At 41.3% G+C, this 17,452-nt stretch overlaps 1 protein-coding gene across 2 annotated transcripts in view; it reads right to left on the bottom strand.

The window, feature by feature from the left end:
- Positions 1–15,622, bottom strand: part of capn7 (calpain 7) — a 43,392-nt gene extending 27,770 nt beyond the window's left edge. The window contains exons 1-2 of one of the 2 annotated variants that reach the window (XM_034174393.1): positions 15,262–15,622; positions 1,692–1,800 (exon numbers count right to left, since the gene is read on the bottom strand). In XM_034174393.1, the coding sequence (XP_034030284.1) occupies positions 1,692–1,800; positions 15,262–15,363 (211 nt within the window). In that variant the 5' untranslated portion in view covers positions 15,364–15,622. Of the gene's footprint in view, positions 1–1,691; positions 1,801–15,261 lie in introns of those variants that run through there. The other variant, XM_034174394.1, reaches the window with a different exon arrangement.
- Positions 15,623–17,452: the final 1,830 nt, after the last annotated feature.

Genomic DNA, 17,452 nt, shown 5'->3' with positions numbered 1-17,452 from the left:
AGAAAACATGTAAATTTCCACAGTCACTGATGATATGGGGCTGCATGTCAGGTAAAGGCATTGGGGAGATGGCTGTCATTACATCATCAATAAATGCACAAGTTTACGTTGATATTTTGGACACTTTTCTTATCCCATCAATTGAAAGGATGTTTGGGGATGTTGAAATCATTTTTCAAGATGATAATGCATCTTGCCATAGAGCAAAAACTGTGAAAACATTCCTTGCAAAAAGACACATAGGGTCAATGTCATGGCCTGCAAATAGTCCGGATCTTAATCCAATTGAAAATCTTTGGTGGAAGTTGAAGAAAATGGTCCATGACAAGGCTCCAACCTGCAAAGCTGATCTGGCAACAGCAATCAGAGAAAGTTGGAGCCAGATTGATGAAGAGTACTGTTTGTCACTCATTAAGTCCATGCCTCAGAGACTGCAAGCTGTTATAAAAGCCAGAGGTGGTGCAACAAAATACTAGTGATGTGTTGGAGCATTCATTTGTTTTTCATGATTCCATAATTTTTTCCTCAGAATTGAGTGATTCCATATTTTTTTTCCCTCTGCTTGGTCTAAAAAAGTAACCGGAAGCGAGACAAAGGAACACTGTTTCGGCGTGTCAGAGGACAAGTTTGGACATGTCCAGCTCTCCACAAGTTCACTGATACTTACTGGACTGGTAAGCATCGAAAGCCGAGATAGACATGTCCAAACTTGTCCTCTGACACGCCAAAACGGAGGTGTTCCTTTGTCTCGCTTCCAAAGCGAATCGGTCTTTACGCGCGAAGCCTCCACGCGGCTTTCCATGACAAAATTTCTTGTTAAAAGTAAAATCTGCCGGAAAATGGCTGATGTCCAGCTCTTGTGATAACCAGAGAAAGAGCACACGACGGTCTCGTATCCACAGAGCCATCCGTTTAGAAATGGTCCGGTGGCTTGTGCCGCGTCGTCGCAGCTCGGAGCGTGGCGCGCCGAGCGTCCTTAAAGGGGTCCTTAAAGCTGTAGTAACAGAACTTATTCTCTGTGAAGCCTGTAAAATTTTCACCGAAAGCCAGATAAATTTTTCGAATGGTTTCCAGGTGCCAGTCTCTAACAGCTTCTGAAAAAATTCTGATGGAAAAAAAGTCCTTTTCATTCCGCCATTTCCAGACAATGAAAATCCGACGAGGGGGCGGGACCACTCCTTCCCAAGGCGTGCTCACAGGTGAATGACATCACCGACAGGCGTGGAAAAACTCATGCATGCGCACGAGGGTTCAAGCATGTCTGACGTAAAAACATATGAATGAAATCCATATAGTTTTTGAAAAAAATAAAAAGGACCGTTACTTTATTGACAGACCTCGTATGTACAATGATAAAGTCTCTTCATCTTGTTCTTGAGCCTCTGATACTGAAATGCAGAGTCATAAAACAGTTCTAATCCTTATGTACAATGATTTTTTTTAATACTGTAATGAAGCTAGGTCAATCAGGGGCACATACCAAGAAAACAGCAGCCAAAATCATTTTTATCTCAACAAAAGAGATTAGTCAGAATTCCATTTTTCCCTCCTTTACACCTTTGTGATGCCAAAATGCAAGAATGTTAAAGACAGACATAAGTACAATCATATTTTACAACAAAGAAAGCACTGAAAGGAAATAATTTCACTGGTGGCTTAAAAGTCCCAACATAAGCAAAATGTCAATGTACCTGCATTGTGCAGAGCTTGGACACGATCCAAGTATTCATTCACTTTGTCCTGGATTCCCTCCAGTTTGGAACCTGCCATACCAGCGTATATCAGGGCTTGGGCTGCCTCCTACAAAATCACAGTGGAAGAATTGCTTTAACAGACACACAAGACAGTTGTGAAATATTGGTAGTCAATATCCCAACTGATTAGGGACAGCACTGTGGTTTAGTGGTTAGTGTTAAAGATTTTATATATATATATATATATATATATATATTTTTTTTTTATCACTGTTAAACATTTGTACTTTTGTCTTTGTTCTGTTATTGTGCTGTTATGCACCTGTCTTAAAAGTAACCCTGAGAATGTACTTGTTATTCAACTTTGTTTTAGCATGCTGGGGTCAGTCTGAACTGGGAGTAAAGAACTGGAGGTTGTTTTGACCGTTGTGAATTTATGGCCTTGTATATGTGATGCTTAGTATAAAGAACAGGACACTCCAGGCAGATGCAGAACAGATGATAAGTGCAACAGACGAACGGGATGTGCTGACCTCCATTGATAAGATTAAAGAAACTGTTTTTCCACGCAGATGCACTTATTGACGTATGTGTTTATGTTACGGGAAGAAACTTGTCTTGCGTTGTCCCCCCCACCCTTAGGACAAGTTTTATGATGTGGTTAGGGCTTCTCCAATAAAAAGAGCAGGAGCGCAGGCCAGACTTTAGTGTAGCTTTGGTGTACAGCCTGACTGCACTCCTCGCGAGATAAATTTGACTTTCTGTCTCACTGGTGGTTCTTGACTCTGTCTTGTTAAAGGTTTTAAGAATGTTTGGAGGAGAAAATACCCAACATTGACTGGGGGCTCGTCCGGGATCTCAACAATACCGGAGGTGTCTGGCGGGGGTCGCCAAGTCCAGACGTAAATCCTTGGCCAAGGTCCGATCGATTGATCGTGTCTGCAATTGTCGACCGCCGGTGGCATCGTCTGGTTGACGAGATTTTCCCGAAGAAGACAGACAGGAAGTCGAGTCAGTGAGTAGAATTTCTTTGTAACAGTACTGAGTGAGTGGTGATCAGATCACATAAACAGTTAAATTCCGCAAGCGATGATACAGAATCGTCTGTTAATGAAACACAGTTAAACTCTGTAAGGAGGTCGGACTCCTCTACGATGGCGAGGAACGCACGTAGTTAAATTCCGAAGGAGGGTGCGGACTCCTCTGTTTATATACGAAGTAATACCGGTTTTTGAGAATAAAAGTGTGAGAGTGTAATACTTTGGACAACGTTAGTGACAACCGTGTGTGGAAGCAGAGGCAAGTGATTCCGCTTCCTACGGGGAGGTGAAAGGAATCAACCACACGACGGCAAATTAATTGTCACGTCCAAAGAAAGTGAAAACTTCAGATTTAGAACACCCTAGGTGTGCCCCCGTCTGAAGTCCAAATTATAACAAGGGATAATAAAAATGGGGGGTAAGACGTCTAAAAATAAGGGAAATTTATCAACTGACGACTGGAAATTTATGGAAGCAAAAAATCCAAAAGCAACTAAGAAATTGGAGACCTGGATAAATAAACATGACTTTGACGGACGACTGAACCTGACTAGTATTCAGAAGTTGAAGGAAAGGTTAGAAGAGGAACATAAAGGTGATAAGAAAAAGAAGCAGAAAATAGGGGCAGATTTAGTGGCGTTTTGGGAGGAGGAAGCAGAGAACAGACAGAAGGGAGCAGAGAAGCGACGATTAGAGAAAGCAAGGAAAAAGAAAGGCGTAGGTAAGGCAGAAGAAGATGTGATAATTCAGCACAGAGAACCAGAACAACCTCAACAACCACCGTCGGCTGGATCGTCGGTAACAACACAGTTATATCCTCCTCTACCAAAGGATGGTGACGTACCGCCACCACAGTATGATTTGGCAGTAAAACCTAAGGTAAAAAGTGAAAAACAAGAAAAGCCACAAACACGCAGTCAAGCAAAAGTGCCTACAGCTCCTCCCATGGAGGAACACAGTGACCAGGACGGTGCCTATCCTATGATAGAAGTACCAAATCCTCGTGCAGGCACAGCAGGACATCGACCAACCATGCTCGTATATCGAACATGGAATGCTGATGATATCAAAGCAGCAGTTGACATGATACCATCACCTCATGTTGACATTGAGGGATTCATGCAAGACATAGAAAACATTAGAAAGTCGTATCACCTAGATGGAACTGAGGTCCAACAGGTATGGATGAAAGCATGTGGCCCTAAATGGAGTCAGGTACGCGGAGATTGGAATCCTGTAGACCGGGATGGCGTACCGGTGCAACATGATGATCCAGTCTTGAAAACACGAGTGGAAGCCATGATTACACGAGCAAAAGGTGTGTTAGGACCAAAAATAAATTATACTGAAATTACCAGGACAGCTCAGAAAGAAGGAGAGCCATGGACAGAGTTTAGATGCAGATTTGAGAGTGTATTTAAGGTCCACAGTGGCATAATGCCAGGAACACCAGTGTATGAACAACAATTGAAAAACGCTCTGATCCAGCAATCCAACAAGGATATAAAAGCTTGGATACAGAAACATTGGATTGGACTGCCTACAGGCACATTGGAAGAAACACACACCCACTGTTGTCATGCAGAAGAAGTCTTAAAGCAGAAAAAGACAGGTAACAGCGACAAAGGAGTGTATGTAGCACAAGGAGATGATGAAATATATTACCAACAGGGTAACTTAAGACAGCAGAAGAAGTGGAAACGCCCCCAAAAGCCATGGCAGAACAGACAAGGTGGACAGCCACAACGTCAAGGACCATGGCAACCGCAACAGCAGCGCAGACAGGGAGGGCCACCACGTGGTCCCCTGATTTGTTGGAACTGTGGAAGAGAGGGACACATGTCTAGAAATTGTTCGAATCCACCTGCTGATGGCGCAGCAGGAAGAATTCCACAACGGAATAATCCTCCACAACCACAGTATCCACAATGACTAGATTCCATAATCCATGGCACCACTTCAGACAGCGAATCTGAGTGCGATATGGATTTATGTGCCTTACTGGGAAATCCAGTACCAAAACCGGAAGTGACTTTGTTAGTAAATGGACAACCAGTGGTATTTCTTTGTGACACAGGAGCATGTAGAACCACATGTAATAACAACATACCTGTCCATAAACTAAGCAATGAAACCTTCAGGGTTCGCTCTGCAAATGGACAAACATCAGACGTCCCTATTACTAAACCCATAACCTTGGAAGATCCCTTTGGAATGGCGTGTACAATGCCATTGTTGAACATGCCACAGTGTCCCGTAAATCTGCTAGGACGAGACGGATTGACTGCATTGGGCTTGTCCATAATTGTGGAACAAGGGAAATTAGTTGTTAAGCGCACAGGTGGTGTTAACATGGTGAGAGAAGAAAACGATGACCCCACATTCCACTATTACTATACATTTGACATTTCTGAAGAAGATGCTGCAGGATGGGGTAAAGATGTCGTTTTGCAAGCAACAGCCCTACTGAAACATCCTGAACAAAAGATGTCACCACCTGACCTGCATGTCACAATGTGGCATAAAGATCCTCCAGGTCCGGATGGTGACTATGAAAACAAATTGAAAGGCATTTCACCTGTGAAGCTGACAATGACAGATTTGATTCATGATGGCAACTCCACAGCTGTCATAACAGTGACAGGTGCCACTGAAGATGTTTTAAAATTGAGATTCACAGGTATGCCATTACATGTGTCACTTTGTAAACCATATTTGACAGAATGGCAAGATTTGGGACTGATAGTCATGACAGCTTTGTCAGCCACTGATTGGAGCAGAGTTGGACCACGAACGGAGTTCAGCCCATCAACTAAATTGTATAAAGTCCCAGTTAATGTCTCATTAGTGCTGACAGCTGGAACACATATTGATGTGTCCACTTCACAATCCTGAGTGTTTCAGTTGAGTCCTGAAGAAGATGATCTTCTTTCTTCAGTACCATCAGGATTGTGGACAACAGGTCTTTCAGACGTAGGACTGATTAAAAATGCACAACCTGTAGTTATAAGACCAAAAACAGAATACAGACCATGTGTAAGACAGTATCCATTGAAACCTGATGCAATTGAAGGAATCGGGCCAGTAATAGAGGATTTGTTAACAGCAGGAGTAATAGTGCCATGCCCAGATTCACCATGTAACACACCCATATTTCCTGTAAAAAAGGCTCCGCCCTCAGTGGGGTGGAGAATGATTCAAGATCTGCAGGCAGTAAATGCTGCTGTGATTAAAAGAGCACCATGTGTTCCAGATCCACACACCTTGTTAAATTCGCTGAGACCAAATTCTAATAGTTTCTCAGTAATTGACATAAGTAATGCATTTTTCTCTGTGCCAGTACACCCAGATAGTCAATTCTGGTTTGCTTTTACCTTTAAAGGACAACGATATACATTTACCAGATTACCGCAGGGTTACGCAGAGAGTCCAACTATTTATTCTCAAGTCATGTCAGCATGTTTAGCCAATTTCGTTCCACCGGCAGATAGCCAACTATTAGTGTATGTTGATGACATTTTGATTGCCTCTGACACACGAGAAAACTGCATAACTGACACAGTAGCATTATTATGTTTCTTATTTAATAATGGCCACAAAGTGAGTAAAAACAAAGTTCAGTTGTGCAGGGATAAAGTAAAATATTTAGGACATGAATTATCAGCCACAGGGCGTACTATCCTGTCTGACAGAAAGGAAGCGATTTTATATGCTCCGAAACCACAAACTAAAAGACAGATGATGTCATTTCTTGGACTGACTAATTACTGCAGGGCATGGATTCCCTGCTATGCAGAATTGACTAGTCCACTTTCTGATTTGATGTACAAAGATGATATTTCAATGTCAACCGTGTTGGAATGGAACAAAGAAGCTGAGGAAGCTTTTGTAAAAGTAAAACAAACGTTAGTGTCATCTACAGTTTTGACACTACCAGATTATAGTAAACCATTTACTCAAACAGTGGATTGTAAAAATAATTTCATGACAAGTGTCTTAGTACAGTCACATGGTACAAAATTACGACCAGTGGCTTACTATTCTTCCAAATTGGATACAGTAGCAAGTGCATTGCCTCACTGCGTGCGAGCTGTAATTGCAGCCTCTATGGCTGTTCAAAGTAGCAGTAATGTTGTTCTATTCCATCAGCTGACATTGAAAGTTCCACATGCAGTTTCTGCACTCCTGTTGCAGACAAACATGAGCTTTTTGTCCCCAGCAAGACATCTTTCGTGCATGTCCTTGCTATTATCACAACCACACCTTACGGTAGAGCGCTGTACAACATTGAATCCATCCACATTGATACCTTTACCTGAGGATGGTGAGCCGCACAATTGTCTTGATGTAGCAACAGTCTGTATGAAAGCACGCCCAGACCTCCAGGACACACCCATCCCAAACAGTACAATTGTGTATGTGGATGGTTCTTCCACTAAAAATGCTTATGGACAAACACAATCTGGATATGCTGTTGTCACAAATTCAGAAGTATTGGATTCTGCTTCATTGCCATCGTCATTTTCAGCACAAGCAGCTGAATTAGTTGCTTTAACTGCAGCTTGCTATCTGTTTAAAGGTACGGCTGTAACAATTTATACAGACAGCCAGTACGCTTTCAGCACAGTGCATGTGTTTGCAAAACTGTGGGAAGAGCGTGGAATGGTGACATCATCTGGAAAGCCGGTGACTCATGCCACTCTCCTAACTGCACTACTGAAAGCTGTGAAATTGCCTAAACAAATTGCTATATGCAAATGTGCGGCTCACACCAAAGGCTCTGATATAGTTTCACAAGGAAATGATTTTGCTGACAGAGCTGCGAAGGCGGCAGCAGCAGCAGCTTCTTCTATTTTTGTTGTACAGGAAACCACTCCAGATTTGCACTTAGGTCACATACTGCTTGCTGAGATGCAACAGCAGGCACCTGAGAAATAAAGGCAGATGTGGTTACACAAAGGAGCTACATTCGCAAATGATTTGTACTTATGACCACAAAAGAAACCCATATTGCCAAAAAATATGTTTAAATGGGCAGCTATTATGAGCCATAGCGTGACGCATGTCTCATCAGGGGGTATGATATCGCAATTGCAATCTATTTTTTGTCTTTATGGGTTCGATGCATATGCAAAACAGCATTGTAGAGCATGCATGACATGTGCAAAACACAACTCACAAGGCAATTTGAGACCCCAAAGAGGCAAATTTCCAACACCACAATATCCCTTTCAAGTGATTCATATGGATTATATACAGCTGAGTAAACATGAAGGAAAAGAATTTTGTTTAGTCATAATTGATGCGTTCTCAAAATGGGTAGAAGATGCACTTACAGTGGCTAAAGCATTGTGCAAAGACATCATTCCACGATTTGGAATACCAGAAACAGTCTATTCAGATAATGGAGCGCATTTTGTTAATACAATAGTGCAATACGTAGGAGAAGCGCTACAGATTAATCTCAAAAATCATTGTGCTTATCATCCACAAAGTGCCGGATTAGTGGAAAGGATGAATGGAACAGTAAAAAACAGACTTAGAAAGACAATGGAGGAAACAGGCAGACCATGGACACATTGCGTAGATTTGGTAAAAATGTATATAAACATAACTAGTACCATGGGGTTGACACCGTATGAAACATTGTTTGGCAGAAAATACTGACTGCCATATTATGGGCAAATTTGGGATGTACCTGAGGAAGCCAATTTGGCAGATTACATGAGGAAGATGTTAGAAAGACAACGAGGGAGAGTTTCAAACACTGATGATCCCATTTCTCCACAGGATGACCCTAAAGTGGTACCTGGAGACTGGGTGTTGATAAGAAGCATCAAGAGAAAACACTGGCATTCACCTAAATGGGAAGGGCCCCATCAAGTACTACTCACAACACCCACAGCCTTGAAAATTGGGGAAAGAAGTACATGGATTCATTTAACTCACTGTAAGAAAGTCATTTCTGCAGACACAGACAAACAGTAAGAACAGTAGGATAAGACTAGTAATAGTGTGTGAGCTTGGTGTTAAGATCCAGGTTAGACACGAAAGCTAGCAGAAGACATTAAGAAGCCACTGTTCTGAACATAGGTGTGCTGTAGTGTGCAGAAATGGCGAAAGAAAAAAACAAAAAGAACGAGGGTTCCTGGACCCCATGGACAGTCCTTGTTATGCTACTTTTCTTTTTCGGATTGGGCTTATTATTAAAAGCCATAAGCACAGGACATGATAATAAGGATCACATCCGCAGATTGCAGAGACCAAAAAGAAGTAACGAAGACCCCAGTCCGATAACAAATGCCACAGTACATAGGTGTGATAGGAACAATGTGTACCGATTTGGTGTACAAGCCTGCATTCCTAGAAATGCTTCTGTGGTCATCTCTGTACCATATAGTGCTCTTACCCATGGAACATGGGATGGTGACAGAGGGACTAATTACGGAAATAGTTTCTCATGGTATATGACCAATGATCAGCTAGATAAGAGATGGGAAACGTTGGTAGCCGATGAATGGAGTAGATGGACACCAGGATGGGCACAAACCGAGTGGGCTAAGTACCAGAGTCAAATTCTTAAAATGTATCAAACAGATGATAAGCTGTTTATAGTGGTGAATACCACAGAAAAAGGAACCATATTCCCACCTGATATAAAGGGAGACTGCTGGTTGTTCCTCCTTTGGGTATACAAATCAGGAAAAGATCCGTATTTCCATTTTTTCCTCTGTGAAACAGATGGAGTACAGCAACCAATATTGACAGAATTAAGTACGTCAAAGGGGGTGTCCATACAAGCAAAGGGGGTGTCCATACAAGGCACAAAAGACATGAAGGCAGATGACTGGTTCCTAGTAACTACAGGAATTAGTGGACAAAATAACAATTGGCTTTTAATGGCAGAACAAGCAGGACTAGCTGCAAAGAAGGACTGTGTTGTATGTATGGGACCCAGACCTATATTACAGGTAATACCGGCAGCATTACCCAAAGACTGTCTGCTGACTGTAATGACACAGACATACATTGCAGCAAACAACAATTGTTCTAAGTGGGACAAGATCTATCCATTGACCAAATTGACTAAGATTAAACCTTTATTTTCAAGCAAAGTTGGGCATGCTAACCATACATGTGTAAACTTGACAGGGACAAGTAAGACTTTGGGTAGCTTAAACCACACTGCCTGGTGTAAGGATGTGGTCCATAGTACTCCCACATTCAAACCTGTCAGTAGGAGTGACGTATGGTGGTGGTGTGGCGATAACAGAATTTTTGACAGACTGCCAAGAAATGTGTCAGGTTATTGTGCATTTATATCATTATTGTTACCAGTTAAAGCCATGCCCATGACACCTGAAGAAGTCATGACATATACAGCCTCTCTCATTCCTGAAGACTGGCAGAAAGGCATAGTCAGACATAGAGTAAAAAGAGATTGGAAAGGAGTGGGAGATCCAACATATATTGATGCGATAGGAGTCCCCAGAGGAGTGCCTGACGAGTATAAACTGGCTGATCAGATAGCAGCTGGATTCGAATCCTCCATCTGTTGGTGGTGTTCAATTAATAAGAACGTGGACAGAATAAACTACATCCACTACAATGTACAGAAATTAGGAAATTGGACTGAGGAAGGGTTTAAGGCTGTCCATTCGCAGTTAGAAGCCACGTCCCTTATGGCCTTCCAGAACCGTATTGCTCTGGATATGTTGTTGGCAGAGAAAGGAGGTGTTTGCGCCATGTTCGGAGAACAATGCTGCACATTCATTCCCAACAACACAGCTGCAGATGGCAGCCTCACTCAAGCCATCGACGGGCTGAGGACGTTGAACAGGAAGATGAAAGAGCACAGTGGAGTAAACACCGAAGGCTGGGATTGGTGGCTGGAAGGGATGGGAAAATGGAGGTCTTTGATTTCTTCACTATTAGTGTCTATAGCAGTATTTGCTGCGATTCTAACATTGTGTGGATGTTGTTGTATTCCATGTCTTCGAGGCCTTGTAAATAGAATGATAACCACAGCAATAGGTCCAGGACCAGGAGGGGGACCAGCTTCATATCCACTCCTGGGGCAAAACGACGACGAAGAGGAAGAGGGCTCTCATGACCTGTACCCAGACCAATGGAAGTATGACCCAGACACCGATGATGATGACAATGATGACATAACCTCTGGGGTGTAAGCCTGTAGAACATACCATGATGAACCTCTTAGTGAAAATCTCAAAAGAAGTGCTAAGCTAGGTGATGCCTACTATATGTTTAACAAGCGATAACAGGAGGGAAATGTTAAAGATTTTATATATATATATATATATTTTTAATCACTGTTAAACATTTGTACCTTTGTCTTTGTTCTGTTATTGTGCTGTTATGCACCTGTCTTAAAAGTAACCCTGAGAATGTACTTGTTATTCAACTTTGTTTTAGCATGCTGGGGTCAGTCTGAACTGGGAGTAAAGAACTGGAGGTTGTTTTGACCGTTGTGAATTTATGGCCTTGTATATGTGATGCTTAGTATAAAGAACAGGACACTCCAGGCAGATGCAGAACAGATGATAAGTGCAACAGACGAACGGGATGTGCTGACCTCCATTGATAAGATTAAAGAAACGCAGATGCACTTATGTATGTATGTGTTTATGTTACGGGAAGAAACTTGTCTTGCGTTGTCCCCCCCACCCTTAGGACAAGTTTTATGATGTGGTTAGGGCTTCTCCAATAAAAAGAGCAGGAGCGCAGGCCAGACTTTAGTGTAGCTTTGGTGTACAGCCTGACTGCACTCCTCGCGAGATAAATTTGACTTTCTGTCTCACTGGTGGTTCTTGACTCTGTTTGTCTTGTTAAAGGTTTTAAGAATGTTTGGAGGAGAAAATACCCAACAGTTAGCATTGTTGCCTCTCAGCAAGAAGGCCCTGGGATCATTTCTCACCTGGTCTTTTCTGTGTGGAGTTTGCATGTTCTCCATGTGTTTATGTGGGTTTTCTTCAGGTGCTCAGGTTTTATCCACTTCCAAAGACACACAGGTTAGGGGAATTGGAAACTTTAAACTGGTCATAGGTGTTTGTCTGTCTATACAGTATGTGGTCCTGTGATTGATTGGCGGCCTGTCCAGGGTGTAATGTACCTTTCACACCATAACTGCTGTGAGAGGCCCAAAACTGGAATAAGCAGGTACAGGAAATTAATGAATATCATAACTGTTAACAGATTAAGGGCCTTATTTACTTTAGGTTTGCATATGCAAACACAGTAGCTCCTGCAAAAAAAAAAAAGCTTGCTGTTTTAGTAACACGGTACACTGAAGTTTGCATCTTTCCAGTGCCAAAAAAATAGTATTTTCCATTTAACACATTTATCTTCATAAATATGCTATTTGAGGTGTGTCTACCTGAGTACGCAAAATTGTGGGGTGAGGTTTGCACATGCAAAGACATTTATCAAGATCAAAAGGTAATTTAGGGTAACATGACACTGTCTACGTCACCACCTGCTGTCATGATGTTACTAAAATGAAAATTGCTATCTGACCTGTGTGTGTGAGCTCCCATTGAACTAAAGACCCCGTGTAGCTGATAAGCAACAACTAGCAAACAAACAATTCTGTCCTTATATACAGTCTTATTTTGAACCTTATGGATCAAAGGACACACAGCCGTTTCATTTTCTGTATATGGTTGCATCAGTCAGCACAGGTAAAGATTTGTAGATGCCCATCAGAGGAAAACAGGCTGATTATCAACAGCAATGTAACAGGACTGTAACAAGTAGAGTATTTTGAAATTACCGACAAGTATGTTTTTCTCAACTACGGACAACGCAATTACAGATTTTGATGGTACAATTATTGTCTAAGAAATAATCATGATTATACGATTACTATGTAATAATTAACTTTAACAAAAAAAGTCCCAGAAATCACAGGAACAATGCACGGTTTCTTATGTTTGTTATTTATTGAATGTAAACAAGAAATAAGGTATTTTGTAATAAAAAAAAAGACAACACAAGGCTTCCTTTATTGATTCCGAGTGAAAAAACTGAGGTGTAATTATCAATTAACACCTATTTCTTCATTATTTTTTCCTAATCTCATCTCAACTTTACTTAATCATGTGTATTTGTGTGAAAATGCTAGTTTGAAGTTGTTGAAATAACTGAGATAGATGATGACTGGGGTGCAGTTTTAACCAGAAATGAGGTGATAATCAGCGAAACGCTAGTGACGCTCAGAAAAGACGCATGCGCAGTGAAGGCAGTATAGACCGATTTTTAGGAGGGGACCATTTGGGCTGCGACACCAGTTTCGGTTTCACAGCCATGCTGCTGTTTATCGCATGCCCGTCGTGCCTTCCAGCTCATTCTGAACATTTATACACTGCTCTGCTCCGATCTAGCTACAACCATAACCAGTTGTTTTGGAGTAGCAAATCAAAACAAAGCATTTCATCGCTGTTGATGCACTCAGTTAATAGGACATGGGAAATGATGCTGAAGTTACATAGCTAGTGCGCGTGTGGATGCTTTTGCTGAGCTGAGTTCGAATCCAGCCATAGAGTTATATTATAGAAAGGCCTTTCTATATTATGTTCTTCCTTTTTTGCTCCTCCCATTAGGGGTTACCAAAGCAGATCAATCATTTCCATCTCACCCTGTCCTCTGTAACTTCCTCTGTCACACCAATCACCTGCATGTCCTCCCTCACCACATCCATAAACCTCCTCTTTGGTCTCCCTCTTCTCCTGCCTGGTGGCTCCATCCTCACCATCCTTCTCCCTATATACCCTCAGTCCCTCCTCTGTACATGACCAAACCATCTCAATCTTGCCTCTCTGACTTTGTCTTGAAAAAGCCCCACCTGTAGCTGTTCCTCTGATATGTTCATTCCTAATCTTGTCCAGATTAGGAGAATCAGAATATCTTCAGCTCTGTCTCCTGTCTTTTTGCTAGACCAACCATCTCTAAGCCATACAACATAGCTGGTCTCACTGCTGTTTTGTAAACTTTCCCCTTCACTCTTGCAAATAAAATATTCTTCGGTCACATATCACACTTACCACCTTTCTCCGCTTAATCCACCCTGCCTGCACTCTCTTCTTCACCACTGTACCACACTCTCCATTACTTTTGACATTTGACCCCGAGTATTTAAACTCATCTACTTTCAACTACTTGTAACCACACTATTCCACCAACCTACCTCTATCACCACATCTCCAGTCTAGACTCAACCTGCTCTCTACACTTTCCCATACCTTCATGTTGGATCAACTATATGCATCTGTAATTACTGCATCTCAATACATCACCTTGAAAATAAGAACCAGCACACTTCATCTCCACTCCACAAGCATCTTCACACTTTCCAAGATTTTATTAAACAAACTGATAAGAAACTCCACTGCAATCTCTCCTAGACATTTCTATACCTCCACTGGAATGTCATCTAGACCAACTGCCTTTCCACTCTTTATAGCTCACCTTAGTTCATTATTACGATCTCTTGCACTTCCTGATTTACTCTCTCCACATCATTCAGACTTTTCGCTCTCATTTTCTTTATTCATTACCTCCTCAAAATATTTCCTCGACCTTCTCAACACACTCTCCTCACTTATCAGCACATTACCATGTGCATCCACGACCTGCTGCATGTCCTTTCCAGCCCTGTCCCTTTATCTGGCCAAGTCATACAAATCCTTTTTTCCTTCCTTACTGTTTAACTGCTTGTACAGCTCACCATATGCCTTTTCCTTATCTTTCGTCTCTTCTCTTTTCACTTTAGACTCTCCGGCCAATTTTTTTCACCAACCTCTTTCTCCTTATGCTTTCCTGAACATCTTCAATCCATTACCAAGTCTCCTCATCTTCCTTCCACTGTCCAGATGTCACACCCAGTACCTTCCTAGCTGTCTCCTTCAACACATCTGCAGTACTTTTCCAGCTGCTTTCCAATAGCTTCCCCTCCATCCACTGCCTCTCTCACCTGCTCACTGAATTTCACACAATAGTCTTCCTCCTTCAGCCTCCACCATCTGATCCTTTGTTGAGCTCTCACTCTCTTCTTCAGCTCTAAAAATCATTCTACAACCCACCATCCTATGCTGTCTAGCTGCACTCTCTCCCGCCACCACCTTACAGTCTCCAATTTCTTTTAGCTTGCATCTCCCACAAATAATGTAGTCCACCTGTGTACCTTCCTCCACTCTTATATGTCACCCCGTGCTCCTCCCTTTGCAAAATCATCAAATCAACCATCTGCCCTTCCACATTCTTGTCCTTGATACCATATCTACCCATTACTTCCTCATCAGCTCTGTTCCCTTCGCCAACATGCACATTGAAGTCCCCTCCTATCACCACTTTCATGCTTGGGCACACTCTCCACCACCTCATCTAACTAACGTGTCAATTTAACAAATTAACAAGTCTGAACCCGTTTGCTGCGTTAAAAGTGTCCCTATGGAAATTTGAGCTAACTGCTAACGGACAGCTGTTTGTATGTTGGCAAAACCACCTACCTTATAATAAAATACAGCCTCGTTATATTTTCCATTTTGGTCATAGATGACAGCTGTTTTGGCAAATTTCACTCCATCGAGTTCCAGCGCCGTGTAGTCCATAATTATCCCAACTCACAAACTCTCAGCCACTGAGAACGCTAGCTAATAGCTAGCAACGCTAACTTTCATTCGAAAGCTCAAGAACCGGGTAAAAACCTGACACAGGACAGCTTTGTGTCCGAAATCACGATATCATTCTCTGCTCACTGTTCCCGCTGTACTGAGGAGAATTATGTGAGTCAGGTCACCAAGAATGTGTCAACAACGACTTGAGAGAAACTGCTGGGAGTGCTAATCAATGACGTCACCGCAGTCGCAAAAATAATACGTCACATGCATTGGCCAAAGGTGCATCTATAAGATCTAGATGCAAGTGGCACAGGGAGAAAGAAATACAAGCTACTTTTTTGCTTTAGAAAAAAGAAATCAAAAGAAAAAGCAGCCGAAGGGACTTACATAAAGTTCTTGCTCTAATCATTGCCAATCGCTTAAAAAGTGGACTAAATCATTTAATAAGTGAAACGCAAACAGGTTTGACCAATAGATACCCCTTACCAAAAAGTAGTATATGCAAGTATGTTTCAAGTATACTTCTAGTTTACTTTTTATATACTTATCAGTACTATTTTTTGGTAAAGGACATAAAATCTAATATTGGATTAATTTTAGATCTATTGGATTACCCTGAACTCATTGACTCACAAGCACTTATACTGTATTATTCTTGGACTTTTATAAAGCATTTGACACTGTAGAACATCACTTCTTATTGAAAGCGTTAGGATTTGGTTCAAAATTTCTAATGACCATTCAGACACACTAACGATATCAATAGCAGTCTTATGCTCTATCCTAACACCACCTCAAGGTTTCCCATTACAAGATCTGTATGACAAGGGTGTCCACTTTTCCCGTATCTATTTTTATTAGCAGTCGAATTACTTTCAATATATATTAAAAATGATGAGGGATTAAAAGGAATTAAAATCTTTGATAAAGAAATTAAAATAACTCAATTACCAGATGATACTGCTATATTTCTAAAAGACAAACTCCAGGTTGGGAGAGCGATATCTAAGATTAAAGAATTTTCAGAGGCTTCTGGTTTGAAACTAAATATGTCCAAATGTGAAATTTTATGTTTGTATGACTGTGACGGTACAACAATTGATAATATAACTGTAAAGGAAACAGTAAAGTCTTCAGACTTCAGGCAACTTTATTGATCCCAAAAAAGGGCAATTACGTTTACACAATTACCTCAGACAAGATACAGCAATTAATCCACAATTATTACTTGTTTACTGTAACAATGGCACACATCAAAATGAAAGACAACACAAATACATTTGACATTGTTTATGTGCACTGAACTTGAAGTAGTCCGTCTTCCGAATTGAGGCAAAGTGGGTGAAGGCCGCAGCAGGAGGGGCCCGTGCCGCCCAGGAATACTTTGTGAATTCCAAAGTATCTTGGAATTCACATCTATAAGGACAATAACATGCGCCAGCACCTTAACGTCTCTCCTAAACTGAAGAAAGCTAAAAACATTTTTAATATGTGGACTCAAAGAGATATTTCTATTTGGGGAAGTTCACTTTTAACAAAAGCAGAAGGAATATCTAGGTTTGTCTATCCTACTCAATCTCTGAATGTTAATCAACCTGTTTGTGATGAAATCAATAGGTTAATCACGAATATTGTTTGGAAGAATAAACAGCATGGAGTGAAACAAACTATACTGACTAACCAAGGAGTCAGGGGGACTGGAGCTTTTAGACTTTCAGGTTCTAAATAATACGTTTAAGATCAAATGGATCAAAAATGCATTGGAAACCCTGACTCTTTGTGGTATTTTATTCCCAACAATATTTTTGAAAAGGTTGGAGGTCTTCCATTCCTACTGCAATGTAACTTTAATGTCACTAAACTGCCCCTGAAATGGTGTGCTTTCTATCAACAAGCCCTTTTAGCATGGAAACTGTGCTACAAGCACAATTTTCACTACACACATGTACAGCAGTGTTCAGAATAATAGTAGTGCTATGTGACTAAAAAGATTAATGCAGGTTTTGAGTATATTTCTTATTGTTACATGGGAAACAAGGTACCAGTAGATTCAGTAGATTCTCACAAATCCAACAAGACC

Source organism: Thalassophryne amazonica, chromosome 7 (assembly GCF_902500255.1).
Source record: "Thalassophryne amazonica chromosome 7, fThaAma1.1, whole genome shotgun sequence".
Classification (NCBI taxonomy): domain Eukaryota; kingdom Metazoa; phylum Chordata; class Actinopteri; order Batrachoidiformes; family Batrachoididae; genus Thalassophryne; species Thalassophryne amazonica.
Note: the sequence above shows the minus strand (reverse complement) of the source record. Positions and strands in the feature narration are given on the sequence as shown.